We start from the raw sequence: 12,631 nt of genomic DNA on the forward strand, positions 1-12,631 counted from the left end.
GCGGCGGCGCGGGCAGCGGGGCGCGTGTCTGTGCGCGACGGCCGCCGGGGACCGCCGGGGACCGGGGCAGGAGGCGCCGCGGGGCTGAGCCCAGCAGACTCCGTGTTGGCCTCTGGCAGGGCGCATCATGCGGCATCCGTGTACCGGAGAGGAAACTGAGAATGAAATGCTTTGGCAAACTAAAATGGTAACGAGATCTCTGCCTTCTCCGAGGCTTCTCTGGTGGGGAATCTTCTCCCGCTTTCTCCGGGCGTGTTTCGGACTCCCTCGGAGTGAACGGAGCAGTCCGATCCCGTGCTTGGGAGCTAAAGCTGTCTCGGTCTGCTTTGTATTCCTGTACTCCTGTGTGCGTGTCTTCTCCCTCCGCACGACACCCACTTTCTCAGCAGCTGCCCTCGGTGTGTCTGGGGCAGATGCACGTCCGCAGAGGAGAACTTTGAAGGAAGCAGAGCTGTTAGGCTGCGGGAACCGCCGAGCACTTCTGCGTCCCGGCGGCGCCTCGACACAGACCTGGGGTTTAGCTGGGGCCATCGAAATCCAGCGGGTCGCTGCACACATTCTAGTCGAGGCTGCAGGATGATGTGTTGCATTTTCTACACTTGCCAGATTATGTTACAGAAATACAAGCTTTCCACCCCTGCTAACGTTTTGGGTTCCAAAACAATAACATGAGAAAAAGACATGCAAACAGCTTCACTTCCAAAGAAGTGAGGACTCTTGGAATTTTAAACACTTGTTTGTGTCTGAGTTTAAAATCTAGTTTGCTCAAAAGACTGAGCCACTTAGGCAAGTACAAACTTTGTCTACAAACGAGTAATTTTTTTCTTTCATTTAAGGGGGAAGAGTTAATCAGGACTAAACCACAGTTTCTTTATGAAGAAAAAAAAAAAGACCTGAAAAAACTATTTAGGATATGTGAGCCAGTTTAGGGAAAATAACTAAATGGAAAAGTCCGGGGATCCTGATACCATAGGAAAGGGTTCGGGGCCAAGAAAATCTCAGCACTCCCTCCATTGCAATGTGTCTTGTGTTGCTCTGATTGTAATATTTATTTTGAACAGCCCATCTTGTGCCCTGAGTGCTGTTGTAAGCAGCAAAGCAGCTGGGATAGTTTGTGGCTAGCTGGGAGGGAAAAAAAAAAAAAAACTCCTTTTCTTTCTTTTATCCCATCCCTGGCAGAGCTCAATTCAAGACTGGGGTAAAGAGGTAGAGGAAGGAGCTGTTTACCATGTCACCCTCAAAAGAGTCCAGATTCAACAGGCTGCCAATAAAGGAGCAAGATGGCTAGGGGTAAGTAAAGCTGGAGAGATTGTGAACTTTGGAATTTCAGTGTCTGTTGTTCTGTGAATATCATCATTATTTAGCAGAGACAGGCTTTTTTTTTTTTTTTTTTTCCCCCTCTTCGCCTCTTTTGGCTTTAAAAAGGAAACTGCTGATGACCAAGTGTTTGTACTAGCTGTACAGGTCTGTTTTTCTATATAATGTTTTCCAAAGCATATCCTCTAGGTTTGTCAATAATTCAGAACCTCTTAGAAACATCTTGAGGTATTTGGCAAATAGATTGGGGTGGAGTGGCAGAAAATGGCACAGAGTAAAAGGGCCAGAGAGCAGCACTCTATCAGACAGGAGCCATAAGCAACTTTGCCCAAATGGCACCCTTTTCTCTCCCTGCCCTCCACCTATTGATGTGGCCAACCTCTCCCCTACTCCTGTACCTCCACGAGCTGCTCAGAATGCTCAGGAGGCAGACCATTCCAAGTGTACTTCCTTTGAGGGGCAGTAGATTTCCCTTTGCCTGGGAGGAGTCAAATGCATGCTCAGTGCCCCCGATTTCATGTGTGAGTGCGTAGAGTGGGGGACCTTTGGGAGAATGCTTCTTCCATAAATGAGACTCATTTCCATTGAGCTTCTGTTGGGTGGGGTCCTGTGATTCTAAGTTATTGCTTAGTTATCCTTCAAAATATCCCAAATAAAGGGAATGTGAGAAATGGAAACCTTGGTGACAGGCTCACTACTTGGGCAAACCTGAACATGTAGGTAGAAACAATTCTTATCTGGAGATAGAAGTGATTTTCAGAGAGCGGTGTGACACAGAAAGCCTTGAGGAAAATGACAGTGGTAGGCTGAGTAAAGGGGATAGAGAGTGGTTTCATCCAGCCTTATACCAGCCGTGCTCAGGCTTCACAGGCAATTGGCTTCAGAGCAGTGAAGATTACACACTTGCATCTCATCTTTCCTGGATTTGAGTTTCAGAAAATTCAGAATGATTTGAGCAGTATTCAAAGGTGGAGTGTGTAGGAGTACAGGAAACAAAACTGCTCAGAGGCAACGTGTGACTTGTAACTCTGAGTTTAAGGCAGGACAGCCAGCAGCAGTCACTTCTACTGTTATGGGTCTGCTGACACAGGCATTCATTGCTTTGGCCTTTCCCCAGCTGCTTCAGCTCAGGACTTTCCTGCTACTGTACTTTGGGCCGAGGTACCACCCACTGGGGCAGTGAACTATTAGGACATCTGCAGGTATGGTCTGGAAAGATAGAAACCTATCCAGTGAACACTAGAGGGCTTCACTTATCGGGGAGGTACTTTACTCAGAATATGATTGTAGTACTTTACTCGGAATATGATTGTAAAATTAATTACGAGCATCACCAGCAGACCTGATAAGGAAAGCAGAACTAGAAATCTGACAAGTCATCACTTTGTTTTTGGTGGTTGTGTGTGTGTGTGTGTGTGTGTGTGTGTATATATATATATATATATATATTTTATTTAAATATGATGTTGATGTCATTTTGACCTGTCTGGTTATTTCAGAATCGCTCACAAGTTTTGAACCAGTTGCCTTCGAAAGGGTCATTACATTTTCTAGTGTTGGCTTGTTCCTATCTTTCTAATGAGACTGATATTGCTTAGGTGACAGTTTTAGTTTTTAGCCAAAAAAAGCAATGAATAAGTCATGGGGAAAGGGAGGGGTTCACTCTGTAGGCTCCAGACACGTAAAGTCATTCATGTAGATGTTCACGGTCACTTAATAATTCTCATGGATGATTCTGTCCATTAGACTCCACTTCTCTTCTCTCCTCTCCCAGTGTTTACAGATTTAATGCAGAGTTCAGGATTCGTTCACCCTGAATTTAACAGTAGATCTGAAATATTGAGAAGGAGGATAATGCGAAAAGATTGACTCTAGTCAATGGAGGAATCTGCCCGCCTCCTTCCATTTCAGCAAAGTGTGACTTACGGCCACCAGCCTACTCCTCAAGAGCAGGTTCTTATGAACTCTTCATCTCTAATCTCGCTTGTTTTCTTATTTTAGGTGTCCTCTTGGGAAACTCCGGTTTTGTCCTTGAAAATTCCTTACTTAATTAAATTGCACTTAACCAACTGAGCCATAGCAATTACAAAACCTTTCTCTTTAGGACCAAGAGGCTTCTCCATGTTTGCTTTCCTACATTTCAGTAAAATTCTTCAAAGTAAGCAGTTTTAGGGTTAACTAGAAATTGAGGTGACATGAGGAAATTATTGAAGTATGACAACCGTCTTATAGGGAAGGGTGGTATTATGATTATCTCATTTTTTTCCACACAAGGAAGCAAATGCCCAGAAAGGTTAAATTGCTTGCCAGAGTCACACAGCGAAGGAGTAGTAGAGGCCAGATTTGACCCCAGTTGATTAGCTCCTGCTGTCCAGAGCTGCCTGGAACCTTCAGGCTGTTTCCATAGAAGTAGAAGGGAACATTGACTCAAAAGTGGAAGAGAATATTGGTGATGATACTTATGGTGTGCTTTTTCCCTAGGTGTTGCATGTCGTGCAGGACTTGAGAGACGGGCTTTCTTCTTTATGTTTTGAATGATAACTTGAGCTACAAATTGAAATATTTGTTGTAAAGATGTGTATCTTATTGATAAACTCTCCATGTTTGATGTGTAAAGCATGGTGCACCAAAGATATGTATGAGGTTACGTAGCACATAAGGGTGGGCATAGCCTCACTACATGTCTGTAATGCTCATTCTAAAAGCCTAAAATTAAAAGATGGAGTACAATTTTTATATTTTCTAGAACTCAGACCTCAAAACACAATTCATATTCAATTTTGGGGAGGATAGCCCAATATTTATATATTTTCAGATGTGAAGTACCATATAAACCAAAACCACTAGGTCATTCTTTTTAATTTTGTTTCTTAAATTTTGTGTTCAGTTAGGGCTGGCCCGGTGGCGCACTGGAGAGTGCACAGCTTGGGAGTGTGGCGGCGCTCCCGCCGAGGGTTCGGATCCCATGTGGAGACTGGTTCCCGCTCACTGGCTGAGCGCGGTGCGGGCGCGACACTGAGGGTTGTGATCCCATTACCGGTCAGTAAAAAAAGATAAAAAGGAAAAAAAAAATTTGTGTTCAGTTAATCTTTTGAGGTGAAACACTCTGTCTTTGGTTGTGAAATATGCAGTGAACTATGGCCCAGGTCTGGTTTACTAATACATGCAGCTGTATGTAGCCTTGCCCATTGGCAGTGAGGTTATGTTGCCAACTTTGGAAAATCCAAATACGATTGAAATGCTGACCCATTTTTCTTTTGCAATGTCATTTTAGGCTGGAATAATTTGACCCACCTATAGCTCTTAAAGAAAAATGGCTGTGATTATGTGATAGAATCATAAAATTTCAGGATTGGAAGAGACATTAAAAAGTGACTTCATTTAGCCATTCATTTAGCTTATAGAATGTCCAAAAATTTTTGGAAGAGCTAGTGGTCAAAACTTGTCATTTGTGTTTGGTCCCAGCATTGTGATTGTATATCGACAGTGATATGTAGAAGTGAGTTAAAAAATATCATTCCCTGGAAGCAGGAAGTGTACCATTTTAGGAAGAATGCTGAAAGGGACAGAGGAAAAGAATACAACTCTCAGGGAAGGGGCTTTGGTGTCAAGATCCCATGCTGCTGTCTTCAGAATATGACAGACTCAGAGTCGAGAAAAATGTGTCAAATCTAAGATAAGTTTAAAGTGGATATGTTTGTTTCACAAGCAGGACTGTTAGTGCCAGGTCACTCTGCAAGGTTTGTGGGGAGTGGTATAGTCAGTGGATAGTCACATGGCTTTTCTCGGTTCTGCACTTCTGTGCTCCTTGTGGTGGGGTCCCAGTGCCTTCCTGCCCTGTGCCCAGAATTTATATCACACTGTTTCCCACATAAGGTCATTACACAATGTTTGTTGGGCTGAGTGGAAATGCTCGTTCGGAGACTGGTAAAGGTAGTGCAATTGGACAGGTGAAAGCAGAATATATTTAGAAGTAAAAGGAACTGGAAATCGTATCACACTGTTTCCCACATAGGGTCATTACACGATGTTTGTTGGGCTGAGTGGAAATGCTTGATAGTTAGGAGACTGGTAAAGATAGTGCAATTGGACAGGTGAAAGCAGAATATATTTAGAAGTAAAAGGAACTGGAAATCTGTTATAGAACCGAATGGGCAAATTGTGCCCTGTCTGTGGGTTATGTGGGTACAGTGGTGAGATAATCACTCATCACACTTGGATTGAAAACTTGAGACTCTCGGATACACTCATAATGGATTGATTCCACCTGGTATTTTAGTGGTGTTGCTATTCACATTGCCTTCACATGGCACAGAATTCCTGGAGTTCTCAGTTAACTTCACTGATTTCCCAAGTCTGGGTGAGGTGCCCCTTCTGTGTGTTCCAGAAGCATCTGGGATCTCCCTGTCATGCATTTGCCTCACTCTGTTCAAATATCCTGTTTACTTGATTGTATCCCCCACTAGATTGCAAGCTTGCAACCATGGCCATCTAGCTGGCAGAAACTCCATGCATGCTTGTTGAATGAATGGATCAAGCTTCACCCTTCTTTGGGGGACTGCTGTTGTCTTGATACATATGAATGTGTGGTTGTTTTCCATTTAAAACAAAATCAGCATAAGGGTGTTAGCTTATAAAGAAGAAGAGAGGGGCATGGGAGTGAGAAACATCTATTCGATAATCATTATAACTGTCTTACATCCTTTCTGGAACCAAGAAGGGCATGAACAAAGGTCGATTATTTATTTCAACAAAAATTCCCCCAGTGCCTATTAACACCAAGAGGTCAGTTGTCCATGTCCTCCTGCTGAACGTTGAAGAAAGAAAGGCAACGCATGAGTTAAAAAGTGTTGGCAAGCATTACAGCCATGTGTGGTTGGAAAGTGTAGGAGCGGGATTTTAGAATTATAAGGAGATAAGCCCTAGAGGAGCCTTTAGTTTATACTTGGTTATCCTTGTTTTATCTGGGAAAACAGGCCATTGGGTTGCATTATTTGTGTCTGTCACAATGTTTAATTTAGGCTTTAGAAAGTAAGTTTCAAAATTCAGCAACTATCTGTAAATGAACCAACTGGTAGTTTTCATTTTGACCTTAGGAACACGTTGTTAAAATAATTCATTCACTAAGAGGGTAGCCTATACCAATCAAGAAAATATCATAAATTTGAATTGCCTGAGAGATTGTTATTACGTTGGGTCCCTTCATTGCTTTCAAAATCTGTCGGGACCTGTGTAAGGAATACGTAGCGCGTAATCCAGAATATTCACTTTAGTTCATCAATCCAGGGAATACCTAACTGAGTTTAAAATACATGTCTACTCCTAGCAAATAAATAATCATGTAAATATAAGAGACACATTAGCTCCTTATACTTAAAAGTATACATTTTGAGGGCCGGCCTGTGGCTGACTTGGGAGAGTGTGGTGCTGATAACACCAAGGCCACGGGTTCGGATCCCATATAGGGATGGCCCGTTAGCTCACTTGTGAGATCGTGGTGCTGACAACACCAAGTAAAGGGTTAAGATCCCCTTACAGGTCATCTTTATAAATATATATATATACGTTTTGTTAAATGGATACCATGAACATATTTCATTCCTATTTCTGTGAAATTATAAAGAAAAAGTCTCTTGGAGTTTTAAATTTAGAAGGAAAAGAAGAGAAATAAGGTAAATAGTGCAGCTTTTCACTTTAGTACTTAGCTGGAGTTTGTCACTGCCTTATCTCACTTACTTTAGTTTCCTTTGTCCATGGCAGGCGTATCCTTTTAATCTTCCTTATTCTAACTCATAAGAATCTTATAGTGACTGTCTTACATATTTTATGTCCAGATATGCAAAAATACACTGAGTAAGTGAAGCATTTTAATTCTTACCATAATATACTTTTTAAAGAAAATGGATTTCTATGAACAGATCAACAGAGGTACTGGTTAAATGGGCGAAGAAAATGAATGTTGCTTTATTCCATGAGAAGCTCAGCTAGCTCTGTGTCTTGGTCACCGAGGGGTGTGGCTGTGTCCACAGAATTGATTTGAAGTTCTCTGAAGTTTTTGGCAGTTTCTGGGTCATTTGCTAGTAAACATATCCTGTGTGAACTCCCTGAACTGCTGTTGCATGTCTCTGTGTGATTCTGCCATCTGTATTTGAGCCCGTTAACCTCACCTTTGATAGTATTCATTTACTCATCAAAAGTTTGCTTTACGCCAGACCCCTTGTTAAATGTTGGGAATACCAAGTAAAATAAAGCACACCTTGTTCTAAAGGAACTGATAAGTAAGTGGGGGCAGCAAAAAGTTAAAGTAATTATATTACACGAGGGGTCTTCAAATAGTTCATGGCAAGATTTGTATTACCTTTTAATTCTGTTTTTCCATGAATTTTCTGAAGTACCGTCATATTGCAGTAAGTGTGATCATTGCTGAGGAAGCCGAGGAGGGGTCATGTAAGTCACACGGGAGTGAGGGCTGGGTGGTCCAGGCAGGCTGCATGGAGAACCCCCTTCAGTGCAGAGCTGCCAGACGAGCAGGAGCTAGAGGAGGGGTGTGTGCGACTCTGGGGGCTGGCATGCCAGCCAGCGAGCCCAGCCTGTGAGGAGGCCTGGAGGCCTGCAGTGAGACTCCTATGTGACGCTCAGCCTGGGGAGAGGAAAGGGTGTCTGGCAGGAAAGTAACAGGAAAGGGGACCAGAGAGAAGGGCTGAGAACTTTGTATGCTAAGCTATGGCATTTGCTTCATCCTGAGTGCTAGGGGAGTCAAGGATGGGTTTTAAGCCTAGGGCATGATGAGATCTGCATTTCAGAATGATGACTGGCAGCCGAAGGGGAGATGCATTTGACGGGAGCCAGACTGGAACATGGAGACCCAGGAGGTGGCTTGAGTGGTAACAAGGTGAAGAAAGGCAGGAGGACCTGAAAGGAAGCTGTGGGGGCGAGTGTGGGTGAGAGAGGGAGGGTGGTGGGGTAGAGGGCAGAAACAGGAGTCCTGGCAGGCATGACCTTAGGCAGTCTCATTTCAAAGAGCAGGTCAGCAAAAGCGTTTGGCTTTCTGGGGTCAGTGCTGTCCTCTTCTCGTTGGGTGAGATGTACAAGGGACTTCAAGTCAGGCTTCCTCAGTGTATACACTAGCCAATGCCTGCTTTCCTGTCAGAAACCCCTGCAGAAAAACCAGATCCAGGCATGCCTGAAGTGTCGTGTCTAGAGATGAAATCTCAGTGTAGTCTCACCATGAACAAGGCAGAAAGCACTGCTTGGCTTCTCAGATTCCAAAGAACCTTGCAGTGCTGGTGGTTTCCTTTCTTTCTTTATCCTTTTTTTTTTTTTTCCTCAAAGTCTTCTGTTTCCCTACAAACTAAACACATTGACTCTGTAGGCCATAGAGGGAGAATAAATATGGAACCCACAGGACTATGATTACAGAGTTGTATTTTTTTTTTCCTTTTTGTCTTTTTTCGTGACCGGTAACGGGATCGCAACCCTTGGTGTCGCGCCCGTACCGCGACCGGCAACGGGATCGCAACCCTCGGTGTCGCGCCTGCACCGCGCTCAACCAGTGAGCGGACCGGTCTCCACATAGGATCCGAACCCTTGGCAGGAGCGCCGCCGTGCTCCCAAGCGCCACACTACCGAGTGCGCCACCGGGCCGGCCCCAGAGTTGTATTTTAAACATTAGCAGTTAAACTTATAATTGTGCTGTTAGGGACACGAGAAATTTTATGGTTAGTGTCCTGGTCTTTTTCCCTCTCTCTACTCAATGTCTTTAAACCCTCTCATACACTAGTTATCCTGGCTGCTGACATTACTGCTTTTGGAGGCTTGCTCTGATTGCTAATTCTACTCCTTGTATAAAAGAAAAATTTTAGTAAGAGCTAATACTTCCCTAGTTTACCACTACTACATTGCAACCTCTGTCTGTCTCTGTTTCTGTCTCTTGCACACACACACGGCCTAAATATTAACATGTCTTCTCACATTTTATATTTTAGGATTTGGTTCATCTTTTTTTTTTTTTCCTTTTTGTCTTTTTTACTGACCGGCAACGGGATCGCAACCCTTGGTGTTGCGCCCGCACCGTGTTCAGCCAGTGAGCGGGAACCGGTCTCCACATGGGATCCGAACCCTCGGCGGGAGCGCCGCCACGCTCCCAAGTGGCGCACTCTCCAGTGCGCCACCGGGCTGGCCCTTGGTTCATCTTCATAATGTTGCTTTATGGCCTCTTGTATATAACCGATCAAAGCTTGACTTTGTCACATTTTGCTTGGTTTCTTTTAATTGTGTCATTTTGTGATTGTCTAATTAAATTTGCTCTGCCTTTAAAAAGGAATAAAACAGAGGAAGAAAGGAAGGAATAAAGGTAGAACAAGCTTACAATATTAGACAGACAACCCCACCTTGTAGGAAGCTCAGTCAGTCTTGTGTAGAGAGATAGAATCATGTCATTTACCACTGATTCTTTTGGCTTAACATGTTAGAAATAACTGGGCCTTTTTACTGATGTGGCTGTGTGTTGTGTTCTGGTGATATGGGTCTCTGGCTGGCTTGCGACCACCTTAAAGCTACCTTCTCCTTTATGTTATGCAGCATATGACTTACAAGGGTAATAGTCATAGTGGCTGGGATAGAATGGTTTGTTGCTGGTGGTTGTAATTTTTTTTAAACTCTCATTGACTCATTACCCTACATTTTCTAGCATTTAATTGCTTATGCCATCTGTTGTCCATTCGTTTCAACACAGTTAAACTTATCCCATGTAAACTCCCCCAGAAGTTTTCTGTATGTTTGCTCTTTTCTGCAAAGAATTGAGCAGTTAACTTTTTTCTTTTATTGTGTTTCATGCTGATTTAAATACTCATTTTCTTCTTTTGTGAAAGTGAAGCCCAGGCTGAGTCCTTCCAGTTTCATAATTCTGAAGGTAATTTGAAGGCCAAAACCAAACCTTTTTCCCTAATGGCAGGTCTACTGCGTCTCTGCAACCCTACTGCCAGTAAATCTTCTCTAGCTGTGAACCATTCTCATGCCTGTAACTTCCGTCACTGCTGGTGGCAGAGCTAGAATCTGTGGACAGTTTTTATCTAACTGAAGAACTTTTAATGGATATAGGTAAAAATAATCCAAACTGGATTAGATATCAGCTGAAAATAAAATACTTTATCGTCATGACTTTTCCAATTACAATTTTAACACTTGATATTGTTTATTGAAGATAATTAATACTCCTAAGCAGAAAACTCAGGAAATCGAAGCCTTTGGTTAGTTTGTGAAGGTGAAGTAAACTAAAAGATTCACCACTTTCTATGGTGAAACACGATAGAACATTATAAGCAACACGATAAACATTTTAAAAGTGGCTTAACCGAGTATTAACAGAGCTCAGAGTCACCCGGCCATGACTGGGGAGTTAACACATGGTTCTTTCTCCTCACTTAGGGCCTTTGTAGGAGCTGCACCTCTTCCTGGCTGCTCTTCCTTTTCAGGGGTGTTTCCAACAGGAGCCCTGGTGTAGGGAGGTAGCCTGGTGCATTGGTCAAGAGCCTGCACTTTAGAGCCAGAGAGACCTGAATTCAGAACTCACCTCTGCCACACGTGAGCTATGTGGGCTTGAGCTATGAAGTTATGTAACCTCTCTCAGCCTGAGTTCCTCACCAGTAAAGTGGGGATAATAGCAGTGCCTTCTGAAGGAATTACCGTGGGGAGCAAATGAGCTGTGTGTCTAAGGGCCTCGGCACAGTGCCTAGGATATGGTATTCACTCGCTCACTGAGTAGGGGGCTCTTGTCAGCACCCCCACTGTCGGGGCCCTCATTTGAACCTTGCCATGGAACCTTGTAGAGGCCTGGGTAGCTTTCTCACATGTGCCCCTGAAGCTTGAGGTTACATGTAACTCCAGATTGCTTGATTAAGAAACAGGATTAGCAGGGGTTTAAGACATGTTGCTAACATCACTTTCTCATTTTGCACATCTGGGAGGAAGGACCAACTGTGGTAGGGGTTAGGGATCCTTGTTCATTAGAAGTAACATTTATTGTTGTGTTTTCTCTGTCTTGCTGCCTGTATAGTGAAAGACTGAATTATTCCTTGGGCGCCAATATTTTGCATTTCAAATTCCTTCAATTTTTACTATAGTTCATTTGTGGGTGTTCTTATTTTTGTGCTTTAAAAAAGTATTTTATTATTTAACAGTAGGCCATATCCTGTCTTAAATATTTGCTATTTCTGACAGAAAAATGGGAGGGTAGGAAACAATTTCTCTAAAAAGTACTGGATAAGCATTATAGTAATCTTTCTTAGTTGGATATAATTTAGGATGTTAGCAAATTGCTCTTGCACCATAAATTTCAAGTCCTGTATTAAATTGCATGAGATATAAAATAAAGATGCAGTTTCTCACTATGCCACATGCTGATTAGCTAATGCAATATTTGAGCCCCAAACCAGGAATGAGCTGAGTTGCTCCTGAGGTTGTGACTTTCAGAATGTAACATGACTTTTGAAAGCTACTGTTTCCTTATCTGTGAAATGGGGATAACACTTGCTTTTCCTTCTGCCTACGGGTGGTTTTGTGAAGATCACATGAGTTAATGTATATAAAATAACTTTTTAATATGTAAGTTGTTACACAAATATAAAGATATTCTGATTGTTGTTATTTCACGTGAAGGCCTTTCTTTTTTTCTCTCTACTCACCACCTGAGTGCTTGATGGGCATGTGGTTCTGTTCATTAGTCCTGCCTCTCTTCCTTCATTCCCGAGGGAATCTTTCTCTATTCTTTCTTCCCACTTGCTCATTACCTAATGACATCTTCGTGTTCACAAGGAGTATTGCTTTCTCTACCACCACGCTCATTACTGCTGGTATTCTAGGTGCATTGAGAATGCAGACAAGGCTCTCTCTGTACATTAGTTGTGGGAAAAAGTACCCCATACTCACAGGATTCCAAAGACAAATTCAGTGAATAGCCTGCATATGAAAACTTTCTATTTTCTCTTTGATTCTCCTTTTCTTTCTGGTACTTTTAATTTGTTGCGGAGAAGGGTGGTAAACTTAATGCACCAAAGAACGGAAAGTGCTTCCAGCCTTGCAGAGCTGCTGGAAAATCAACTCTTGGTTTGAGGCCAAATCTTGATGTGGGACTTGAACTCATGACCTAATGCCAGAGGCAAGAATGTTACCAGCCGACCCGCACTGACCCTCATAAGATGTAGGCATTTAAAATACTTCCTTTGAGTAGTCCTCTTGTTGCTTTCTGTGTTTTCTTCTCTCTTTCAGTCTTTTCCTGCAGTGTTCCTGGCCTTCCTGTTAGGAATGGTTTTAAAGA

General features: G+C 42.9%; 1 protein-coding gene across 2 annotated transcripts in view; it reads left to right on the top strand.

Annotated features, from left to right (window-relative positions):
- The first annotated feature begins 619 nt into the window (after nt 1–619).
- Nucleotides 620–12,631, top strand: part of LOC103606086 (ral guanine nucleotide dissociation stimulator-like 1) — a 58,562-nt gene continuing 46,550 nt past the window's right edge. For both annotated transcript variants that reach the window (XM_008590682.1, XM_008590681.1), the window contains exons 1-2: nt 620–707; nt 1,180–1,290. In XM_008590682.1, the coding sequence (XP_008588904.1) occupies nt 1,281–1,290 (10 nt within the window). In that variant the 5' untranslated portion in view covers nt 620–707; nt 1,180–1,280. The remainder of the gene's footprint in view (nt 708–1,179; nt 1,291–12,631) is intronic.

Source organism: Galeopterus variegatus, unplaced genomic scaffold (genome assembly GCF_000696425.1).
Source record: "Galeopterus variegatus unplaced genomic scaffold, G_variegatus-3.0.2 Scaffold6278, whole genome shotgun sequence".
NCBI classification, from domain to species: Eukaryota; Metazoa; Chordata; class Mammalia; order Dermoptera; family Cynocephalidae; genus Galeopterus; species Galeopterus variegatus.